We start from the raw sequence: 16,694 nt of genomic DNA, 5'->3' as shown, positions 1-16,694 counted from the left end.
TGTCACAGCCGTGCTAGGAAGCTGCTTTCCCCATGGAGCTTGGCTGGTTCCTGGCTCTTCCCCTGCACATTTCAGTGAGAGCACAGCTGTGTCTGGGTGGCTGCATGTGCTGGGTCCCCTCAGTGCCTGGCACCTGGAATTCTCCCAGCAGCTCCTCACCCAAGGAGAGAGATGTGGTGAAACTTGTCTTCCTTCCAGCTGCCAGGATTAGGTCACTGGGTCCCTTTCACCTTCAGAAAGCAGCTCTGCTGCAGCCTGGCTTTTGTTCCAGATGCACTCGGGTTGTTATGTATCCAAAAGTGCCTTTTTTCACACCGAACATTGCAGAGCCTCAGGTGGGTTCTCCCTGCCCTGTCCAGGTGGGCATCACCTGGCAGGGCTCCCATCCAGGAGCCTCCACTGCCTCCAGCACACAGGATTGCTGCTGGAATTGGGAAGGGAGTTTGATGGAGCCATGTTTGGGCACTTCCAGCAGGTTTGGGGTTGGAAGCTGGGCAGGATGGGTGGCTTTCTGATGGAGAATTACTATTTTCCCAGAAGGGATCTAATCTTGGTTATCTGGAACTGAGGGAAAAAGAGTCACTTCCAGGATGTCACATGGAGCTGATTCTGTGCACGTTGGAGAGGTTCACAGGGCCCATCCCTGTGTGCTCCTGGGTTTGGATGTGGGGCTGGAGGCTCCTTGTCACGGATCATCAGCTCCTTCTGGCTGCCTGAAGGGTTTTTTCCTTGTGCCAAAAGCTTCAGCTTTTCTGAAAGCTCCAGCTGCGTGTGCCTCCCCGCCTCGGGAATACATGAAATTCGGGGTGTCTGTGTGGTGAGGCCACCCCGCTCCCTCTGCATTCCCTGCTCGGTTTCCAGCTGGCACTGCATGCTCAGATATTCTGATAATGCTCTTCTGAAATGCTCCTTTTTGTCTGTCTGTAATTAAAGCCAGAATTTGCCCTTTCTGAGTTGTTATTTCGGGAGCTGGAGCTCCGCCTGTGCTGTTGTCACTCGTGGGCTACAAATGCCATTGTCCCGGGCGGCCGGGCCCGGCCGGTGGCGCTGGAGGCAGCTCTGGAATTTCACTCCGCTATTTTTAGTCAGTGGTGAAAAATTGCTCTTCCAACACTTTTGAATCGCTGTCAGTGCTTAAATAAACCAAAGGACAGGTCCTGGCTGTATAAAGAGCGGGATGAGGAGGTGACCTGGAGCTGCTACAGGGCTGAGCAGGGAACGGGTAAGGTGGGGGAGCTCCAGCCCTGCCTGGGCTGTGAGGGGTCAGACATTGCTGCCCTGTCACAGCCCTGCCACAGCCCCGCCACTGTCCTGTCACAGCCCTGTCACTGTCCTGTCACAGCCCTGCCACAGCTCTGCCACTGCCCTGCCACAGCTCTGTCACAGCTCTGTCACAGCTCTGTCACAGCTCTGCCACTGCCCTGCCACAGCTCTGCCACAGCCACCCTCTGTCCCCTCTGTGCAGGTGTCCCATGGTCACTGCTATGGTGAGGAGGCTCTGGGCTCCTTGCTCATCTCACTGTGCCCATTTTGGGGTCAGTTCTCCCCCTCCCCTAGGTGTCCCCAGGTGTCCCCATTGGCTCTGCCATAGCTGCAGCCCTGTGGCCGTGCCCTGTGTGCAGCTCTGCTCTCCCCAGAGCCACCACAGGGCCCACCCTGGCCATGGCAGCTCTTGGACAGCTGGGATGGAGGCAGGAGCTGCTGAAGGTCCTCTGTAAGTCCGGCTGAATGTCCCCTGTGTGGGACTCTCCCCTTCCACCCAGCCACCTCCAGAGCTGTGAGACAAAAGCTGTTGTTCACATAGTTTCTCCTTTTTAGTTCCAGGGCAGAAGTTTCCTGAGAAGCTGCATCACCTGTTTGGCCACCAGGTTCCCACATTGGCACAATCCCCTCCTCCCCAGCTAAGGGATCCTCACAGCTGAGTTTCCCTGCCATGTGCCTGGAGAGGCCCAGGTGGCTGCTTTGCTTCCCTGCTTAGGCTTCAGGACTTGCTTGGAGTGGGGAAACTTCAAATCAGCTTGGCTGAGGCTCCCAGGATCTCCAGTTCCCCCTGAGCTGCTCTGCTGCCAGTCTGGAGGTAAGAGGGGCAGTGGCTCCTGGAGGACCCTGGTGACACTGGGCTTGTCTGGGCTGTGCAGCTGCCAGGGAAGCTTGGCCAGCTCCAGAACAGCCCAGTGTGGGAGGATGTTGGGAGAAATAGTTCAGCTCATTATCCAGAAAAGATGTAGTGAGACAAAATCCAATGGTGTCACTCCCAAAATCCTGCTCCAGGTGTGCTGTGGTGGTGCCAGGGCACGTGAGACACAGACAGAGCCTGAGGTGGGGACGGCCAGGGAGCAAATCCTTCCCTGGGACAATGAGTGGACAGAGAAGATGGACTGAACCCACGGCTGAGTTCCAGAGGAGTCAGCCCAGGGGGATGGGGGTTCCCGGGGTTTTTCTAAGAACAGGATTACTTTGCTTCCATACGAGGCTGAGGTGACCCTCAAGGAATCCCCGCCCTGTTGCACAACACGGAGATATCTCCAGGATGGTGGCGCTGGGACTTTCCCTTCCACTTCCCCCCATCCTCATCCTCGCAGGAAAACTGGCAGAGCAAGTTCTCTGGGACGGGAACTGCCCCACCTCTCTGCTGTGCCTCCACCTGAACGGGGCCTAATTAGCACTAATTAGCAGCTGTGACCCTGCGTGGCAGCTGTGCAGATGTGTGACACAGATCTGACACAGTGGCACAGCCTTGTCTGAGCAGGGCACACCCAGAGACTGCTCCTCTAATTCCTGCAGCCAGGTAGGCATGGGAATATTGTGCTTGAATCATGGAAACATTTTGAGTCCGAGCCGTGCCTGATCCCCTTCTTGTCCCCAGCCCAGAGCACTCAGTGCCACCTCCAGGCATTCCTGGGACACCTCCAGGGATGGGCACTCCAAACCCCCCTGGGCAGCTCCTCCCAATCCCTGACCCCCCTTTCCATGGGGAAATTCCTGCTGCTGCCCACCCTGAGCCTGCCCTGGCCCAGCCTGAGGCCGTTCCCTCTCCTCCTGTCCCTGTTCCCTGGGAGCAGAGCCCGACCCTCCCGGCTGTCCCCTCCTGTCAGGAGCTGTGCAGAGCCACAAGGTCCCCCCTGAGCCTCCTTTTCTCCAGGCTGAGCCCCTTCCCAGCTCCCTCAGCCTCTCCTGGGGCTCCAGCCCCTTCCCAGCTCCCTCAGCTGCTCCTCCTGGGACCAACTCTTTCCCAGTGAGTTTCTATCTCAGAATAAATTTATCAAAACCTGTTTTTTAATCTTATTATGCCTTGGACATGTTGCTCAGTCCTCATGAGGTTAAGTTGTGAGTTGGTCAGAAACAATTTTAATTTACAGGCACAGAGGTTGATATCCCCACTCCTGCTTTCCTTGGTGTTCCACACTAAAGGCAAAACATTTGATGTTTTTATGATGCTTTCCTTAATTAATTTCTATGTTTTTCTCCTTCTCTCACATCATAGGAATTGCTTTTACCACACCATTAAGAGCGGATTGCAGAAACTCCAATTCCATCTGACATCTCCTGCCAGAATGAGACCCATCCTGATGTGCAACATCCATTGCCGTGGTGCAGGAACCCTTGGAACTACCAGGATGGCAAAACTCATTTACCCTTTGTACAAATTAATGGAAGATTTTCCTCCCTTTTTCTCTTTTTCATTTTCTCCTCATTTCCTTTGCCCTGGGAATCCTTCCCGTACTCAGAACACCAGGCTGTGCTTTGGAAAGCACCAGGAGCGCTGTGCTGTCAGCAAATCCCTGCCCTGGGTATATTTAGACTGAGACATGCTGATTCTTTACTTTGATGTCCCAAACAAATCTCTGCTGCCTTGGTTGATGTCCAGAGCCAATGGCTGATCCCAGGGACAGCAGAACACAGCTGGATTTTGTCCCACCTTTCTCAGTGCCACCTGTGTGGGGGTGTTACACAATGGGTACAATTCCACCTGCAAGTCCTTGCTTAGGGGCTGTGATGGGAAGGGGGAAGGGTCTAGCTCAGCTGGCAGCGGGGGCCCAGGTTTGGGCAGGAACAGGATGGATTTTCCATGGCAATGGGGTGTCAGGGTGAGGGGCAGTGCTGCTGTGGACACCCCTGGGTGAGTTTGGGTGGCCTCACTTTGGGGCAGTGCCATCTCCGGGTTTGGCTTTGTCCCCATGAATGGAAATGGGGCAGCTTTTGGGGCACATCGTTTTGTCACCCCCAGGCTGTGAGCAGCAGCAGGGGTTTGGTGGGGAGGGCCGTTTGTAGCTCTTGCTTTACATTTTAAATGCTCTAGAAAGGGTTTGGACCTCAGGGTAAGTATTGTTCTAAGCGATTTTGAGTGGGTGAAGGACATTTCTGCTGACGCCAACATCCTGTGGAGCAGGTGAGCTGTCAGTAAGAAAGGACTTTGCACCATTTCCATTTGTTCATCCTCCATCTCTTCACCATTTGGCAGAGATTTGAACAGGTAGCAGAAAAAAGTGCTTAGCAGGAAGTTCCAGGTCCATTTTCACAGCAAGCCCAATGCTGTGCTGTCACAGCATGCTGCTGCTTAGGACAGATTTGCATCCAATTTCCAATGCCTACGGCTGCAGCTGGTCCCTGCTGCGTGGTCAGAGGGCAGCCTGAGTGGCCTTGGTCCCCAAAGCACCTGAGCTCTGTGGCTCCTGTGGCACAGGCACAGTTTGCCAGCAGGATCTACACCCTAAAGGCTGAATAAGCTGCTCATTGCCAAGGGTTGAGGTCAGCTACATGGAAATGCCCAGTGGTGCCAGCAAGACCAAGCCTAAGGCATAGATTAGGACTTATTAAATAGAATGTTTATTAGGTAGACAGGACAATGTGCAGAGCCATCTCCTGAGTCCACGTATCACAGAATCCCAGAATGGTTTGTGCTGGAAAGGGCCTTAAAGCCCATCCCCATCCCCATCGCATCCCAACCATGGCAGGGACACCTCCCACAGTCCCAGGCTGCTCCCAGCCCTGCCCAGCCTGGCCTTGGGCACTGCCAGGGATCCAGGGGCAGCCCCAGTGTCTCTGGGCACGCTGTGCCAGGGCCCGGAGGGAGCCGATAGAGGCGAGTCTCAAAGGCGCTCCCCAAGCCTTCGATTCCCCAGCGTCCAGCACCAAACCCCCGCCTTGGCCCTTCCCACACGGTTCTGCCCCGGTAGCGCGGGAGAGGCGGCTCGGCGGCCCCGGGCGCTTCCGCCGTCCCTCGGAGGCGCTGGCTCCCGTTCCTGCTCCTGCTCCCGTTCCCTTTCCGGTTCCCGCTCCTTTTCCCTTTCCCGTTCCCGCTCCTCTTCCCGCTCCATTTCGCGTTCCCGTTCCCTTTCCCGTTCCCACTCCCGTTCCCTTTCCCGTTCCCGCTCCTTTTCCCGCTCCATTTCGCGTTCCCGTTTCCTTTCCCGTTCCTTTTCCGGTTCCCTTTCCCGTTCCCGTGTGGGTCCCTCAGGCCGCCCCCCCCCGCCAGGCCCCGCCGCTCCCGGCACCCCCCGCGCGCCGCCCGTGCCCAATGGGCAGCGCGAAGCTCCCCAGGGGGGGCGGGGCCAGGCGCGCCGGGGCTGCGCCCCTTCCGCGAGCGCCGTGACGTCGCGGCGGGCGCAGCGCGCGTGCGTGCGGCGGGGGCGGGCGGGCCGCGGCGGGGCCTGGCGGGCGCGGGGCGGCGGCGGGGCCGGGCCGGGCCGGGCAGGCGGAGCGGAGCGGCCGCCGCCGCGATGGAGCCCGACTCGGTCATCGAGGACAAGACCATCGAGCTCATGGTGAGTCACCCCTGGCCCCCGCGCACAACCTCCCGTCCACTGTCGCCCCCCCCTCCCCCCCGGCTCAGGCCCCGCCGGCGCGCCCGGCCCGCGGGGTCCGGCGCCGCCTCTGCGGGGGCTGTGCCGGGCCCGTGCTCGGCCCCGGCCCGGCCGCGCTGTCTCTGCGGGGAGATCCACTCGCTCCCGCCTCCGCCGCCCTGCCGCGGCCCGCCCGGGGCGCCACGAGCACCTCGGTTTCATTGAAAATAAATAAATAACTGCAATGAACCCTCGCAGGAGGCAGGGCCGGGCCGGGGGCACGAACCGAAAGCGAAATGCTCCCGGGCCCGGCCGGACCCCTCCGCGCCCACGGGGGCGGATCAGACCCCGCCGGGGAGGCTCGGGGCCCCGGGCCGGGGCAGCACCGCTGCTGCAGCTCCGGTCCAGCACACTCGGAATTGCCTAACGAGACCTAATTGGAGTATTGGTTATTCTCCTAATTAACGCTTACGCCGCTAAATTCGCGTTAGTGGAGAGGCAGCCAGGTGGGAGCAGTAGAAAGAGGTGTTGATTTTTTTTTTTAATATAAACAAATTAGATCTCTATAGGCAAATATCGGAGGCCCCTCATTTTACTGCATTTAGGCATGAATAAAATTAAGTTAGGAGCTGAGAGAGGATAGTAATCGGTAAATATCGTCTAATTTATTTGTTATAAGCATAATTGCTTTTTCTCCTAAGTGTAATTTGCTCTCACATACAAAATTTCATACAATTCTCCAGAACTGAGGGGCAAAATGCAAATAATTTCCCTTTAAGGCACTCTGAAGGTGAGCTGGGTTCAGTGGAGACATAAATGTGGTTTTTAGCCAGTGAAGTTGTTGCTAAACTACCTGATCCAGAAAATATGAACTTTCTTTAAATGTGCTATTTGATCTCAAAAAGCAGAAATAAAATGAAAAAGAAAAAGGGGAACCTACAAAGCCTTTGTATATCTTTCATTAATTTTACTGATCACTGAGGGCAGGGGCTTAAAAGCAGTTCCTAGGGAGCCTCCTTCCCTGGCCCTGTGATCTCGCCCTTGCCCTGGGGGGCATCAGAGCCATCAGTGCCCTCAGCAGGGAGGGCAAGGCTGCGGCAGCTCTGTCGGGCTCAGGACCAGCTTCCCAGAGAGATGCCTCTTAAATTCCCGGGAATTGTGCTCTGGTGGTTTTTTAATTTGGTGGAACAGTCACCAACACTCCTCAGCTTTGGGTTCTGTGAGGTGCTCAAGTAGCATTTGGAGCTGGAAGGTTTGGCTCCCTCAACTTTCAAAAACCACTTTTGTGTTTTCGCAAGTGCTCTCCCATTTCAGTCTCCTCTTTGTGGCCAGGTTGTATCAGGAGGAAGCAAATGGGACTTTTGCTGATGAGTGTTGTATCCTCCACTTGCTGGAGCTGGGAAATGTGTTAATCCATGCAAATATCAGTGGGGTTAGTAGGAGGTTTAGTATGTAGTAGTAGGTTTTAGACATACACTTTTCTCTCTTTCATAAGAAATGGATAAATATAAAAATTGAGTAAGATGAACAATTAATACTGTGGTTTCCAGGAGAAAATGGTGCTCTTTACAATGTAGTTGAATTTAATGTTAACCTAGTGCAGGCTTGCACAGGATCACTTGTGTTTGAGTGGAGATGTTTCCCTAAAAGCATTGAAAATCACTCCTAAATGCAGATGTGGAGGTTTTGCCTTCTGATGTGGTGCAGAAGGGGAAATTCTCTAGGAGAGTGGTTTGAATCCACAGGGCAGAAGCTGTTTGGGCTGAGTTCCCTGTTGGGGAATTCTTTGTGATCTGGAAAAGTGGGAGTCGGTGCTGTGGGAAACATCCCAAACCCAGGATCTCCCCTGCCTGGCAGGCTTAGGGGGATGCTGCTCTTTTTAAGAGTGTTCCAGATTCCTAAAAGCAGATGTTTTATATCTCTCCTTGATCAGGGAGATGGGGTTTGGTGCATTGCTTCCCTCCAGTGCCAGGGATGAATTTGTAGTAAATGTACATTTACACATTTGTACAGGAGCAAATGTGTGATCTGAAAGTTCTGAGGAGCAAATACACTGTAATTCTGAGGGGCTGATAAACAAGAGGTAATGTGTCAACATGTTAATTGCATGTAAGTTTCAGAACATGCTGCTCTAGACCTCAACTGTGCCTTCCCTGGATTGATCATTTGCATTTATTTAAAGGAAAATCAGTCATGGAAATAATACTGTTCTATTTTTAAGGCTGGAATCTCAGAGAAATATTTCAAGGTTTCAGAGTGACAACTTTGATTTGCTGTGTGAAGTGAGTATTCCCAAGCTGCTGTGTCCCTCAGATCAGCTGAAGGCTTCCCATGCTGTGTGCTGCTTCTGTGGATCCTGTCCTTAGTCATTCCCAGGGGGATGAGCATTGAGTGATGGCATTCCATAGCTTCCACGTGCAGGTGGTGCCCACCTATTTGGGTGGGATACCCTCGAGCTTAACTGGGACTGCCAGTTAAGCCTGGTTTGCCCAGGCTGAGGCTCACGGTGCCTGGCAGGGTTGGGGCTGGTTCAGTCGTGGGCTCAGGGAAATGCTGGGTGTCAGCAGGCGACTGAGGAGTGAGGAGGTAATCCAGAACAGATGGAGGGCCACTCATTGAAAGGGCTCTTTCTGCCCCTGGTTTTGGTTTTCTCAGTGAAATTAGATAACTGTGACCTTTTTGCTCTTTTAAAGAACCAAGTGCAATGCTTTGTGAAGTAAGTTTTGTTACCTAAAGATCCGAGTTGTGTATGAAATCCATGTTCAGTTGCATCAACCCTGTGATTTGCGTTTACCTTCAATATGTGCTGAAAGCCTGTGTTCTTAATTTTCCCAGGAAGCTTTCCATAATTGTTATTTAGTGTTACCAGCAGCTTTCACAGTGTGGGGGGTGTTAGCTGCTTAGGTTGTACTGAGGTGGTTGTAACAGAATACATCTGTGTGGCACGTAGTTTGGGAGGCTTTTTATACATTTGTGGGGTGAACTGTGCACTATGAGATGTGGATGGCATAACAAAGTAAATCTGCTGCTCCCAGGCTCCTGTACCCACCAGCCACCTACAGGAGATGGCTCCTGAGCAGGAATCCAGCTGTGTGGAAATTCTCCCACTCACTGAGCTTATGCCCCTCATGTTTCACTGTGGCCTTGCTGCCCAAGCTGCTCAAAAAACACAGGTCCCTGTGCTGGCAGGTTAAATTCAGCATTCAGTGCTATGTGGTAGGAGCATGAAAAGGTTTGGGAACGGCCATGCCTGGGAATAAAATGGGCAAGCACTTGTTCACGCTGCTATCGTTTGTATCTTGAAGTTATATATATGGAAATAATCTTCCTAACACATGGCCTTCAGTGTCTAGAATGGTTCTCTCTGGCTCTCCTAAAAGTGTCCAGTGTTTAAGTACCTCAGTAAATAATAAATGAGGAATTATAATTGAATATCTTGCCAAAAATCTTTCTGTTTCTTGTGGCAGGACTTTAATGTGAGGTGGAGGTGTTCAATTCAGAGGTACCAGTCTGAGAAGGAAGCGTTTCACACAGGCCTGCCTGAGCAGCAGCAGCAGCTCCTGCTGTAAATCACTCCAGGAGTACTGAAGTTCCTTGGGTTACTGCAACTGGACATGGTTGTGCCCATAAACTATTTAAAGTGAAAAATAAATCCCAACATTCTGCTTGGAAGCTAAAATACAGCTGCTGTATATATATCTCAGTAGGGCTATAGTGCTCTGGCTTTTTTCTTCCCTGTCTCAGTCATTGCAAGCCAAGCAGGCAGTTGGATTTGTGGGTTGTTTTTTTTTTTTGTTTTTTTTTTTTTGTTTTTTTTTTTACATACTCTTGGAGGAATCCTTCAAAGAGTTGACTTTTGTAGCGACACAGATACAGGCAATGATCATCTTTGCAGCTGAAACAAAGGAGGTACTGTTCTAGCTGAAATGTGACTGGCTCTTAATTGAAGCCTGGGAGTAGATGGAGTGTTAGTAAGGCATTTGTAAACCTGTGTGTAACCTTGATATGCTTTCTTCAGCAGGATAACAATCTGTTTGCTTTGCTGGTATCTTTTTTTACTCTTCAGTAGCTAAATGAGCAGAGCCGAGAGCTGCATGTTGGACAGTAAAGCATGCAGGGTTTCATACATGGGGAAAAAAAGTAATGGCTGGAGCAAACAGCTAAAGAGGTGGTGGTGGGATGGATTTGAGAAAGGCACAGCCTTGGGATGAGCCTTGGGGCAGGGGATGTGAGGTGTGTGCTGCTGCCAGGTTCTCGGAATGATAATCCTGTTTCAGAGAGTGCCTTGCAGAGGAAGGATGCAAATCTGAAGAGAAGAGATTGCTGTGACTTTGGCAGCGGTGCAGAAAATGGGAAGGAAGAACTTAAGAATATGAATTAGAGCAAGGCAACTGCACTCAGAGCCAGTGGAGTAGTGAAAAGAGGGAAGTGGACAAAGGAGTGTGGAAAGCTTTATCTTTTGGGAAGGTTAGCTGAAGCAATGGCTTGATTGGGGAAATGAGATGGCAGAGGGAAGGAAGCTATAAAGATACAGAAGTGTGTAAAGTTATCTGAGGTTTGTGATGATGGTGGCAGTAGCCATCACATTATTCAGGTGAAGGAAAGCTGCAGATGTGCCAGTTGTGGGGGAACTTCTGAAACTAAATTGTTTTTGGTTCTTAATGAAAGGAAGTTACCAATTCTTGGGGAGACTGAGCCCTGGTGTTTAACCAGAGGCTTTTTAAATCTCATTCCAGACTCAGAGATTTCTCACCTCACAATGCAGTTACATTTTCTAACATGACAGTTCTCCAAGCTCTGCCTGGTGCTGAGCTAGTGAGGTGCAGCAGAGGAAGTTCCCTGCAGCCTGGAACATGTGCAGGGCTCCTCTGGGTGAGTGTGATCAGGCAACTTTTGGCTCCACGGGCTGCCCCAGAGCTCTGCCTGGGGGCCAGGAGTAAATCCCTGTCCAGGTGTCCGTGTGGAACGAGATCCTGTCTCTGCAGGCAGCTGCTGTGGGTGCAGCTGCCCTCTCTGAAGTGCTCTGGGGTTGCTGCTTTGAAAAGCCCATCTGCCTTTGCTGCGTGTCAGACAGTGCTGTCGGTGTCCCTCAGGATACAGAGCTTTGAGCACTGCTAAGATTTGGGTCACTGAGGAGTGTTGTGAGCAGCATCATAGCAAAACAACCTGCCTTGTTACAAGCTGTACCTTCAGAGAGACCTGGGAATGTTCTTCGAAGGATGGATGTACCTTTTCATTTCGTGTTTTCTAAAACGCCTCTGTTGCTTGTTAAATCAGCTTGCCGTGTGTCTCTGCGTGTGCTGAGTGTATTGCCTTGCAGTTCAGAGGTCGCTGGTGCTTTGGCATTTCCAGTTGCCCGTCCCTGGGCACCTCTGAGTGCTTGTGCAGCAGCGTGGTCAGGGAGATTGCTGATGGCTTTCAGATGAAATGGATGTTGCAGCAAATGTGCCAATGCGAGAGGAATGATGTGTGGGAGAGAACAAGAGACTGTGCTTATGAGAGGGCTGCTCTGTGACAAGGAATTTTTTTTTGTTGCAGGGCAGAAAATTAATTGAAGGGAAATGAGAATATTGACTGAGTTGTTTAAATTAATGCTGATGGGTAACAATTCTTTCCTTCTAGCTTTTTCCTTGGGTGACGTCTTTGTTGTATGGATGCCACTGTTTATGTTGTTACATAATCTGATTTCATGATTTGATTTTTATGGCATCGTTATTCACAGAAAATCCACTTTTTTCTGGAAATTCCCTTCCTTCCCCAGTTTATTGATGTATTTATGAGCTCAGCGGTGTGACATCTGACAGCCTACTCCGTTTTCCTGTACCACTTCCACACATTTCCCAATATGAGCAATGCATGACCGAGAGCAGATAATGCAAAAATAACGCAATGCCATTGGTGTTTTAACAACGAAAAGCACTGACTCTTTCTGAAAACTTAATTTGCTTCTCATGCAGGCTAAATTAACAATGGGAACATTTGAAGGCATGTTGTTTCTTTGGTGCTTTGTTAATCCACATCCCCGCAGGACTTGCATCCTTGTACTTCAACCTCAGGAAATTAACAGTTTTGTGTGGGATCAAAGAGTAGTTCAGCTTCCTGGGCCCGTTTGTGGGATGAATACAAATGGAAATTTGTAAGATGTAGGTAGGGACCTGCTTGCTAGGAATAGGGAGTGATGTGTTTTCTGGGTAAAATGACAAAAAAAGCTTTTTGGGTCAACTTCAAGCTGTTGGCAACACTACAGAATTTTGGTTTACTCATTGACTTAGAGGAGGAGAATCACTATATATAAATATATATATTCAGTGTTACAAGTTTGCTCTGAGTTTCATTCTGTTGAGGAGTTCTTGAATGGGAGTTTTGGTACAAAAGTTGTGCCAATGTACACTGTTTGCCTTTTTGAGAGGTGTGAGCTCGTGTATTTCAGCATGGTTTGCATGATGGGGCTGTTGTCAAGTCTTCCAACTTTTGCAGTGAAGCCAATTTCTGATTTTCAGACAAAAATGCCTAAATCTCTCTGAAAATCTATACTCAGAATTTGCAAAACTTAGTAAGTTCCAGCTTGGACTTGATAGAGAATCTCGTTGGCAATTCTCTTAGGGCAGGGGAGGACTAGCCAGGGAAACTTGTTATTCAGGCTGTCTCCAGCACGCCAGTCCTTCTGGAGACAAAAATCAGACCTGAGCTGTTACACTTGCAAATAATGTTAAGGTTTGGCTTCCTGGAGAAGTGCCTCTCCTTCCAGCACCCTGCTGGCTCTGCAGTGACTTGGCAAATCAGTACATTTATATAATTTGATAGCTGGCTTCTTGCTGAGCTGTGTTGTACTCTGAAAATTCTGAGTCATATGCCTTGACATCCTAGCACTTTCCTTGGCAGCCTTAAAAATCATGCATTGGACATGGTACTGGGCCTACAGCGCTGCTTTATCCTTGAAATGCTGCCCTGGGATCGACTGCCTTTGCCAGTGGCTGAAAAGCAGGAAATCACCCCACCATGAAGATGCTCCTTTCTTTAAGGAGCTGTGGGCAGTCAGGGACAGTCCTGTTCTCATGGAAATGGTTTCTTGGCACAGCTGGAGACAGTGGCAGTTTTTCCACCCTTCTGTGAATTGCTGGAGATTGAGACGTGGGCCACAGCAGTGGAGGCTGAGGTTCAGCTCTCTGGAGGGGCTGCAGAGCAGAGAGGGTGAGAGGGGGTGGTGATGAGTTCCTCTGGGGATGTTGCAGCATTGTCTTCTCACTGCTGGTAGGGGAAGCTCTGTAGGCCATGGCCCAAAGTTTTTGAAGCTCTTGGTGGAAGTTGCGTGGTTTGGTCTCTGGTAGGCTGAGCTTTCTGTTGCACGTGGAGTGTGAGTTTTCTGCAGACCGCATCTTCTCTGAGGTGTCACTTTTTAGCTGCTTTAAAGTAGTCACACTCTCACTGTGCTGCTGGCAGGACTGGCTGGAGGCCTTTTATCTCCCTGCTTAGCAAGAGGTGGCAGTTTCTTGTCTCAGGAGTAGTGTACAGTGTCTTACTCTCTTCTGGCTCTAGATTGTTTTCCAGAGACACAGCAGTACTGCAAATGTACTGAATACAATGCTGTTGTTTTGATCAGGAGTGTCTTGACAACTCCATCTTTGTGCTGCAGGCGTGTAAGGCAAATGAGGTCATTTTGAGCCTGGAAACAAGGAAGTAATCATTGCAGTAAAGTGCTTTAGAGGATGTTTATGGCAGATCAGGAGAACTGCATCGGGCTGTTGTGCAAACCTGTGTTCCTGGAGCAGGCCTGCAAGGTGTGAGCTGGTGGTTGAAGCTTCAGGACTCGCTTTGTTATTTGTGTTGTAGCTTCTTCTCATCTTCCTTAATCTTAGCAAAGTGAGCTGTACCCCAAAACACTTGTTTGGGTGACCCAGGCTAAGGGAAGGAGCAATTTCTTGTCTGTAAATGCGTTTCTCTGTCTTAGATCCACCAATCCGACAACCCCACTAACGTAGTCCGTCCTGGGCTGGGCAGGTGCCTGGGCTGCCTCTAACAGCATTAGCAGTAATTGGGATTTCGTTCAAGAAAGAAGTAGATACACCAAGCTGAAGATGATTGGCTGCTCTCTTTTAACAGACAAGTCTGAGAAGGAAAACCCATTCGAATCCCCTTTCATTCTGGATTGGTGGATCTGAAGCCCAGAAACAAAGTTTCAGGTAAGAAGTCACCCTGTACTATATCTTGCTGCTTCTGCTTAGATGAGTTTGTCCGCACATTCAGTCCCTCGCTTTAACTGCTTTATGTCCCCCAAGTGTTAGGGCACAGGGAATCAGCTGCTGAGCTGAGTCAGACAGGGCATGGCCAGGAGATACTGGAGGAAATTGCCAGTCTGCTGTGGAGCACAGGCCTGGGAGCACGAGGTGAACTTCTGTGTGTGCAGGAACGGGCACAGAACCATTGGCCACCACAACCTGCTTTTTGAAGGGGAGAGCAGTCTTGCCAGTGACTGTCTTGGGCTCTCCGTGGAGTTCAGGAAGGTCCCAGCTCTGAGTTCGGTCCCTGTCCTCTGATGGGTCCATCAGAACTGGAGAGAACTTTTCTGGTTATTCCTAGGACAATTTCCTGTAGCTTTTCCTGCTGAAATGCCATTTTAAATTCTGTTGTGGGCAGCACTTGGAGTCAGTGTCCCAAACCCTTCCTGAGCTGTCAGTGTGAAGGTTTGGCCCAGCTGTTTTGGGACAGGTGTAGGGCAGGGGTGGCAGGAGGAGCCTCACAGTGACACTGGGTTTATTTCAGAGTAGGGGAGAGCCATTGTACTCAGAGTCACATTCTTCTGAGATTTGGGATGCCTGCAAAAGGCTACAAAAGGTTGTCTTGGAGACGGGTTTGGAAAGTGTTTGTGTGTCTCAGGAAGGCAAACTGGGTCCCTGGCTGGAAGAAAAACAAAATTAGGTAAGTTCAATGTTGCATCTGGTGTGAATGGGAGAGATGCACCTCCCAGTGCCCAGCTTTACTGTAAGCTGGTGCTTTGATGGACTTGGCAACATATTTCTAAAGTCACTGTGAAACAATGTACCTGGATTCCTGCGGACAGTAATAGCAGTCATGCTCAGCCTTTGTAGGCAGTTACTGCAGTGAATGGTGATGCTTCAGTATCTAACCTCCTGTAGCAGAAACTCTGTGGGTGCAGTTGATCTCATGCATGGTTTTAATTCTGCATTTGTTTTGCTGGTGTGGTATTTTGTGCCAAAGTTATATTTGAATTTAATTGATAAGTACATTTATAATAAATTGTGGAAAGGGTGCTGTTGTTTCCTGGTTTGATTTTTCGAGTGGTTGAATTTTATTTGGTTAGGGCGGAGAAGTCTGTTTTAGTGTGACTCTTTTAAATAAACCAGAGGGAGAATCTAAGGGAGAATCTAAGAATCTACTTATTAACCTTAGACTGACACATTTCTTGCATTCTCATCTAGTATCAAATTCAATTTGTTCCACAAAGCCATCAGACTCACTTTGGAGTTAAAACTGTAAAATAATGTCTTTCTGTGGAATATTTGCTGTTCAGGGTGTGCCTTTTTCTAAAACGAAAGAACAGGGAGGCAGAAGCAAACTTTAGTGATGAAAACTGAAAAGAGGAAATAATTTAAAATACACTGAGCGGGGAAAAAAAGAGGAAGCATAAATGAGTGCTCCTGCTGATCAAGATCCTCAATGTTATTTAATATTGCTTAACTTTTGGAAACATCAGCCAGCCCTACAAAGGCAGCAGTAGAGCTGAGCAGGTTGGAGGCTTTGCTCTTGCCTGTGTTCTGAATGTTACATTTCAGAAAGTGCAATGTGAGGCAGCTCTCAGAGCTGTGGCAGTGTACCTGTGCAGCCCTGCCTGGGAATCCTGGGTTTGTTCCTGGCAGCCCAGCCTCCACAGGCATCGGAACTTGTTGATGCTTCCACCCTGCCTTGGCTGTCATAGGATTTATTGTTAGCTCTGTTAGGCCTCAGCCTTGAAAACCTAAGGGTCTGAGACAGCTTTTAACATGTTAGACAAGTTTCAGCCACATTTTTTTTCTGTTTGACGCCCTGCAAGTTTCTGCTGTGTGATTTGCAGTGCTGGGTCTGTGTTGCCCTCTCAGGATTTGCCCTGAGCTGCTGGCTGGAGATGTCTGCAAGTCCCTGTTCTGCTGCAGGAGAGCAGAAGAAAGTGTTTTGTTTTAGAAATGGCCTTTTTAGTGTAACACAGGGGATGTTAGTGCTGAAAGGTGTATCACACAACTGCAGGACTCAGGGTGTAAGTACATGAACGAAGCAAGGGCTAATCTAAATGCCGTGTATTTTGGAAAATTGAGATTATTTCAGTTAATGTTCGGAGTGACTTACGCAAACATCTTAGGATTTTCTCCCAGTCCTTTGTATCTTCTTGAAAATGAGCTGCTGCATCTCATGAGTCTTATCCTGATTAATAAATTATAATAGAGTAAGATGGTTATTCTATTCAAAGAAAGCATTTAATCTTCTCTCCACTGAACCCATATTCTTTTGTAGCATTGACTGTGTGTAGCAAACACACGCTTTGATCTTCAGGAGCAGAGTGGGACAGCGTTATCCATCAGCCTCCTGTAAATTCAGTGTCCTATCTAGAGCATCGCTGTGGTAATAAGGAGAATTTATCTGATCAATTCTTTTCCCTTGTCTTGCTTTAAATTTCCTCATTCCTCACTTAGTGTTTTTCCCCAAATGCAAGAGCTTATGTGCAGATCTCGAATGGCTGTTGGAAGGTTGTTCCATTGAGCAGTTTTTTTTGTGAATGGCAATGATTTGGCTAAATTGATTTTCCTAATGGCACTGTGACTCAGCTATTGGTTACCTATTTTTTTTAGAATGATCTAATAGCAGTAAAAGAAGAGTCAAAAATTTTTCACAAATTAAAATGAGTTTTCCACTCTGTGGGTA

General features: G+C 49.7%; 1 protein-coding gene across 6 annotated transcripts in view; it reads left to right on the top strand.

Annotated features, from left to right (window-relative positions):
- The first annotated feature begins 5,672 nt into the window (after positions 1–5,672).
- Positions 5,673–16,694, top strand: part of FBXW11 (F-box and WD repeat domain containing 11) — a 56,828-nt gene continuing 45,806 nt past the window's right edge. For 2 of the 6 annotated variants that reach the window (XM_053990901.1, XM_053990897.1), the window contains exons 1-3: positions 5,680–5,765; positions 13,884–13,963; positions 16,287–16,394. Coding sequence is in view for 2 of the 6 variants with exons in the window: in XM_053990899.1 (XP_053846874.1) it covers positions 5,721–5,765 (45 nt within the window). In the remaining 4 variants the exon portion in view is untranslated. Of the gene's footprint in view, positions 5,766–13,883; positions 13,964–16,286; positions 16,395–16,694 lie in introns of all 6 variants that reach the window. The other 4 variants (XM_053990900.1, XM_053990898.1, XM_053990899.1 and 1 more) reach the window with 3 other exon arrangements.

Source organism: Vidua macroura, chromosome 15, assembly GCF_024509145.1.
Source record: "Vidua macroura isolate BioBank_ID:100142 chromosome 15, ASM2450914v1, whole genome shotgun sequence".
NCBI lineage: Eukaryota > Metazoa > Chordata > Aves > Passeriformes > Viduidae > Vidua > Vidua macroura.
Note: the sequence above shows the minus strand (reverse complement) of the source record. Positions and strands in the feature narration are given on the sequence as shown.